The sequence below is a fragment of the Lynx rufus genome, unplaced genomic scaffold (assembly GCF_022079265.1).
Source record: "Lynx rufus isolate CCGP_SWC_20201006 ecotype Redwood Valley unplaced genomic scaffold, mLynRuf1.p SCAF_27, whole genome shotgun sequence".
NCBI lineage: Eukaryota > Metazoa > Chordata > Mammalia > Carnivora > Felidae > Lynx > Lynx rufus.
The window spans coordinates 9,998,895-10,005,043 of NW_025814842.1; the positions used below are offsets into that span (position 1 = coordinate 9,998,895).

General features: G+C 62.2%; 1 protein-coding gene across 1 annotated transcript; it reads left to right on the forward strand.

The window, feature by feature from the left end:
• The first annotated feature begins 903 nt into the window (after window positions 1–903).
• VPS37D (VPS37D subunit of ESCRT-I) lies at window positions 904–4,072 on the forward strand. Its single transcript, XM_047089130.1, has 4 exons — window positions 904–1,041; window positions 2,382–2,553; window positions 3,033–3,115; window positions 3,710–4,072. The coding sequence occupies exons 1-4, from the start codon at window positions 904–906 to the stop codon at window positions 4,070–4,072; spliced, it is 756 nt and encodes a 251-aa protein (XP_046945086.1).
• The last annotated feature ends 2,077 nt before the right edge of the window (window positions 4,073–6,149 follow it).

A 6,149-nucleotide genomic window follows, 5' to 3' on the forward strand; every position in this document is an offset into this window, starting at 1 on the left:
CATCACATGGGAATCACAAAAGAAGACATCATGTGGTTGATACCTGCCATTAAAGGAAGCTGAGAATGTGACTCTGCCTTAATCCGTGAGCTCTCTGAGGGCAGAGACCAGGCCCTCACAGAGCTCAGCCCAGTGCCCAGCACAGAGAGGCACCATGTGCTCTGTGCATACTATACTGCACAGACAGGAAGAAAGGAGAATGTCTATCATTTACCTGTAATGTGACTTTGGGGAGATTACATCATCTGTGTGCATCTGTTTCCTCATCTCTAATATAACCATCACTCACATTAGGTATTCACTTCCTACAGATAAGACACTCAGCATTCACTAGCTCTAATCTTCACGTGGTGTATCGTCACCCCATTTTACAGAAGAGAAAACTGAGTCTTGGGGAGGTAAAGGACTTGCCCAAGTTAGCAACAGGGCAGAAGCTCCTGGCGCCCAGCCAAACTCAGCAAATTGTTATGAGGATCCAAGGGAGAAATGTGAAATAGCCCTGCAAACTGTAAACGTCTGGGGTGGGAGAGTCCGCGCCAGGGGGAGGGGGGATTGGGGGGGCGTGGTGAATGCCGGCCGGAGCCAGGGTGCGGGGAGAGAAGCCTCGGGTACCCGCCTGGCGGCAGGAGGATGGGTTTGCCGGGAGATCGCGGGTGCGGGAGGCGAGGCTCTGCCCCGGCAGCTAGGGGTGCGGCCCGCCCCCTCCCGCCCCCTCCCGCCCCACCCCCAGCCCCAGCGCCGCGGCCCCTTTAAGGACGGGCGGGGCGCCCTCTGGCGGCTGAGCGGCGCGCCCGGCCGGAGCCAGAGCCGGATCCCGGAGCCGGAGCGGAGCGGAGCGGAGCCGGGGCGGAGCGGGCCGAGCGGGCCGAGCCAGCAGCCGAGCTGGGGGCGCGGGCGGGCGGCATGTACCGGGCCCGGGCGGCGCGGGCGGGGCCGGAGCCCGGCAGCCCGGGGCGCTTTGGGATCCTCAGCACCGGGCAGCTCCGGGACCTGCTTCAGGATGAGCCCAAGCTGGACCGGATCGTGCGGCTCAGCAGGAAGGTAGCGCGGGGGGCGCGGGCGGGGGGCGCGGGGGACGGGCCGCGGCCTGCCGGACCTACCGACCGACCAAAGGGCCGCGCGGGCCGGGCCGCGGGACCGCGGGAACCTGGCACGTCCGAGTGGGCCCCGCGGAGTCGCCCCCGGGGGAGGGGGCGCCCGGAGCCGGCCTGGGGCGGGTGGGGCGCCGGAGACCCAGGGAGGCGCCCGTGCACCCCCGGGATGGCCGCGAGGCGTGTCCTCCAGCGGATGCTCCGGGGAGGTGTGTTCCGGGGACAGGGGGCGGCTGTGTTGTGGGGGGCCCTGTCTCGCACACCCACGTTCAGTAGGGCCAAAAAGGGGAGGCGCCTTCTAGAGGGAGAACTAGGGGCCTGTTTGACACCTGGGGGGACCTCTGGGAGGGCGTCCGCATTCTAGGGGTGCAGAAGGGGGCTTTGTGTCTTCCGCTGGGGAGGGGTACTGGAAGCTGAGGCGTGTATTCCATAGGCCACCATAAGAGAAAGTTGTATATTTCACAGGAGATAGGCCCGGGCTGCTTGTCTGTGGGGGGCAGAAAGGGAAAGTGTATGTTGGAGGGAGGCAGACAGGAGGGGCATGTGCATCCTATAGGGGACAGATGGAGGGTAGTGCGTTCTCCAGGGGCAGGGAGGGGGGCTTGGCCCTCCGAGAAACAGAAGGAAAAAGCATCCTCCAGAGCCAGGAGAGAAAGGGGGTCTGCTTTCTGCAAGAGAAGGAAAGCTGGGAGCAGGTGCTGGGGATCAGGGAGGAAAAGGGGGTGTGTATTCCTTGGGGTGTGGGGATTCCACTGGAGGGCAGAAGGAGGGGTGCGAAGGAAAGAGAGGGTGGCTTGAGGGGGGTATCATGCAGGGACAGGGCCAAGGCATCCCTCTGGAGAGTAAGAGCAGGGGGGAGTGTTTTCGGCACAAACACCTGAGGAGGAAGCAGACAAAGGCCTGGAATAAGAGGAAAGCTGCCCATGCATGGAAAATGGGACAGAGGAGGGCGGGGGACTCCTTAGGGACCTGAGCAGACATATTAATTGAAAAATTAAAAATTAACTAACATTTGTGGAGGCGGTCATCGTTTTCCTCACTTGGTCTCACAACAACCCCACAAGGTAGATGTTTTTAGCTTACTTTGTGTGAGAGGAAACTGAGGCCCAGAGAGGGACCTCAAGGCAAAGCTCCGTCCAGGCCTCTCCCAGTCCCTCCACCTGTTAGTCCGCCATCCTGAAGGCTGGGGTGCCTTCGGCTTGGCCCTTGGGCCCTGTTACCCCCGGGGTGGCAGGAGGTGGACGCGGGCAGACTCCCTGAGCGGGCCTCTTGGTTCTTCTGTGCCGGCAGTTCCAGGGCCTGCAGCTGGAGCGCGAGGCATGCCTGGCCTCCAACCACGCGCTAGCCAAGGAGAACCTGGCATTGCGGCCCCGCCTGGAGATGGGCCGGGCTGCCCTCGCCATCAAGTACCAGGAGCTTCGAGAGGTGGCCGAGAGCTGTGCGGACAAGCTGCAGCGACTGGGTGAGGGACATCTGGGAGAACTGGCTGTGGCGGGGGGGGGGGGGGGCAGCTGGCCATCCGGCTGGTTGGCCTTGGGGAGGTGCTAGGCTCTGAAGGGCAGGACGTGGGCAGACCTCTTCCCTGGGCGAGGCTTAGGGGTCCTCCTCCTGGAAGACTGAGTTGGGGAAGTGAGCAGTAAGTGAGTAGAACTGGGGGCCCTGAGTAGGGGAAGGAAGGTGGCCTGGGGTGCTCCAGGGGACACAGCCCCTGCTTCCTCTTTTGCACTAGGACGGGGACAGAACCCTGGGAGGGGGGGAGGTTCACAAACTGATCCCATGGGCAGTGCACAGATAAGGACACTGAGGCTCCAGCGAGAGGCATAGAGTCACACACAGGCTCAGTGAGTGTCAGGATCGGGCCCTGGGGCTCTGGCCTGTCTGTCCTAGGCCATGGGTCCCGAAGGCAGGAGCTATTTACTGTGGTCCCTCTGTGGCCTTCAGAGGAGAGCATGCATCGCTGGAGCCCCCACTGCGCACTGGGCTGGCTGCAGGCAGAGCTGGAAGAAGCCGAGCAGGAAGCTGAGGTGAGGGGAGGGGCCGCTGCGCCTGGGGACAGGGTGGGAGACCCAAACTATCATCACCCCCCCTTCATTCTTACATGGTAGGGTTGAGAGCCCCTCCTCCAGGAAGCCCACCTGGAGTGCCTGGCCCCGAGGAGAGCCCCGCTACACTGCTGTCCGCATTGGACGGCAAGGCTCATTCTCACCACCTGTGACTGTCTCAGTGTAGGACAGTGTAGACTGGGTCCCCCGAGGAGCTGGGACAGACTTCTCCAAGCTTGCCGGGTTGGGAGCGCAGTGCTGAGTTGAAGGAGGTAGGGGAGGAGGGGCCTTGGCCCTGGACTCGATGAGAGACACCTAAGTTTAAGTGTGCCCCATCTCTGATTCTGCCTCGTCTTCCGCCCAGTAGGTCTGGTGACAGTGAGGAAACCAAGGCTTGAGAGTAGAGGACACGTGTCCGCTGTCCCTCAGCTAGCCCCAGGCAGGCCCAGGCCACAACTCGGGCGCCTCATCTCCCAGCTGCGGGGTGGTGGCCCCTGGGAGAGATTCGGGGAGGGAGGGAGGGAGGGCGGTCTCCGGGGGTGCGCTTCTCACACGGGCTCGGCCCTCCCACCCCAGGAGCAGATGGAGCAGCTGCTGCTGGGGGAGCAGAGCCTGGAGGCCTTCCTGCCCGCCTTCCAGCGCGGCCGCGCCCTGGCCCACCTGCGGCGGACCCAGGCGGAGAAGCTGCAGGAGCTGCTGCGGCGCCGGGAGCGGTCTGCCCAGCCAGCCCCCACCGCTGCCGCGGACCCCCCCAGACCCTTCCCCGCCGCGGCCGTCCCGCCCACCGGGGCCGCCCGGGGGCCGCCGGCAGTGCCCCGGAGCCTGCCCCCCTTGGACTCCCGCCCCGTGCCCCCCCTGAAGGGCTCCCCCGGGTGCCCCCTGGGCCCGGCCCCTCTGCTGAGCCCTCGGCCCTCGCAGCCGGAGCCCCCCCACCGGTAGGATCCGGCGTGCGGCCCCCCGGTGGGGGGCCCAGAGAAACTTGATCTGTGGCTCCTCCTCCTCCCCCACTGCCTGGGTGGGGGGAGGGGCAGGCCCCTCCCCCTGGCCTCAGGCAGTCCCCGGCCCTGGAGGCTGAGCTGGGGAGGAGGGTCACCTGGAAGTTGCCCAGAGTGCGGGCCGGAGGTGGGGTGGGCAGGGTGTCTCTGGCGCTGAGCAAACTCTGCCTTTTTTTCTTCCCCGGCTGGGGCCTCCCGGGTAATGGGCCAGCCCCAGTGAAAGGACTTTCTGCCTGGGCGCCTGGAAAGGTGCCTGCTTCGCCCCCGGGGACCCTGCCCAGGGGGCCGAAGCACCCTACCACTCCACTGGGCTGGCACAACGGGCGCGGGAGCGCCTTCCATCGCGTCCTGCTCCTACCTTTCCCCAGTTCTGGGGCCCACAGCCTAGGAGCCAGGTGGTCAGACCCCAGCTGCGGGGCCGGGGACACCATGGCCCTGGGGCTACTCTGTGCCCCACTCATGCTCCGGTCGCTGGGGCAAGGTAGGCCAGGGGCTCCTGACCTGCACAGATGAGAGTGGGCCATCCCCAGGAAAGACCATTCTGTATTTTTCTGTCCCCGTCTCCTTAGAATGGAACCTTTTTGAGGGCAGGTCCTTGTCTTTGTATGTTCTGTCCCCAGCCCCACCTCCCAGGGGCCGTCAATAAATGTGATGATGAGGATGACGATGCTGCCCGACTCGTCTCTGTTCCCTCAACCAGCCACTCTGCCTCTGCCGTTGCAGCCTCCACACCGGAGTTCCTGTGCTTCCTCCTCTTGAGATGCCCTCCCTTCCTTTCTGCCTGTCCAAAGCCTAGCTCCTTCAGGTCCAGCACTGCTGCTGCCTCTTCCGTGAAGCCTTCTCTGATTACTGACTGGGAGTCTTTCCTAACTCTTAACTTCCCAGCACTTCTGGCCAGAAGCACACTCTGCTCCACCTCTGTTCTCCCAACCGCCTCACCTGTATGCACCTTCTGCTCCTGGGCTGCCTGTAAGCCCAGTCAGGATGGTGCCTGCTCCTGCTCTGGCCTGCCAGATGACCACCTCCGCTGAGGAATGGAGGGCTTCTATAAGGCTGAAGGTATTGGTCTTCAGCCAGGGTGAATACTAGGTGACCAGCTTGGCTGATGAGTGTGGGACAAGAAGTTAGGAGAGCAGAAACAGGCCGTGGATCAGCTTAGGTCAAGCCTAATGAGATGAAGTTTGGCAGGGAGGCATGGAAGGTCCTGCAAACAAGAGGGGGCAGAGTGCTGTAGAAGCGAGTGTGATCTTGGTCCATGTTAATAGGGATAGAACCGTCTAGAAAGAGTAAAGTATTGGGTTGGCTCTGCTTTTCACCGAAGTTTTACACTGTAAGAGGGACCGACCCACCAAACTACCGCCTTTGGTCTCCTTAGAATGTCCCTAGTGTGTATGATGAGAAAGAGGATTGGGACTAAATCCCATGATGAGTAGTTGAGGGATCTGGCTACAAGTGAGACAGTTAGCCTCTGAATCTCCAAGGGCTAGAGATGTAGAGCTGGAGGTCAGAGTCAAGACCAATGGTGGAAACCACAGGAAGAATGAGGACCAACCACAAAGATGTGTGAGCAGTACCCCAGTGACTGCTTGATGGGAGTTTTAGAGATGTAAGCAATGGCTGGAGGGACTGGCTCATTTGAGCCTTCCAGAGCCCTTCAAGTGCAGGCAGGCAGAGGTATCCCTGCCAGGGGCCCAGCCAAAGCACACACAGATAGTGCCCACTTGAGAAGCTCTACCCCACACTGGCCTTGGTTCCCCTACTGTCCTTGCTGCCAGCACTTGAACTGCTGGGGGCTGAGGGACACTGGAACCACCAGGTACCTGCCTGAGATGACAGAAGACTGAACAACTTTGGAAGACCTCCCACATTCTCAGCACAGCCTAGGGCAAGGTGGGCCCCCCTTGTCTTGGCTTTCCATTCCTGGTCCAGCTTCCAGGGTTGTTCGTTTGCAACCAAAAGGAGAAAAGGAGCTAAGATTGGGCGTGCCTGAATCCTCCTCCACTATTGTGAATTGGGGAGAA

Bases quoted from the DNA above. Each gene is read 5' to 3' on its own strand.
- VPS37D (XM_047089130.1), top strand. From the start codon at position 904: ATGTACCGGGCCCGGGCGGCGCGGGCGGGGCCGGAGCCCGGCAGCCCG. The intron at 1,042-2,381 runs GTAGCGCGGGGG...CTGTGCCGGCAG, and splicing joins TCGTGCGGCTCAGCAGGAAG to TTCCAGGGCCTGCAGCTGGA. The intron at 3,116-3,709 runs GTGAGGGGAGGG...CTCCCACCCCAG, and splicing joins AAGCCGAGCAGGAAGCTGAG to GAGCAGATGGAGCAGCTGCT.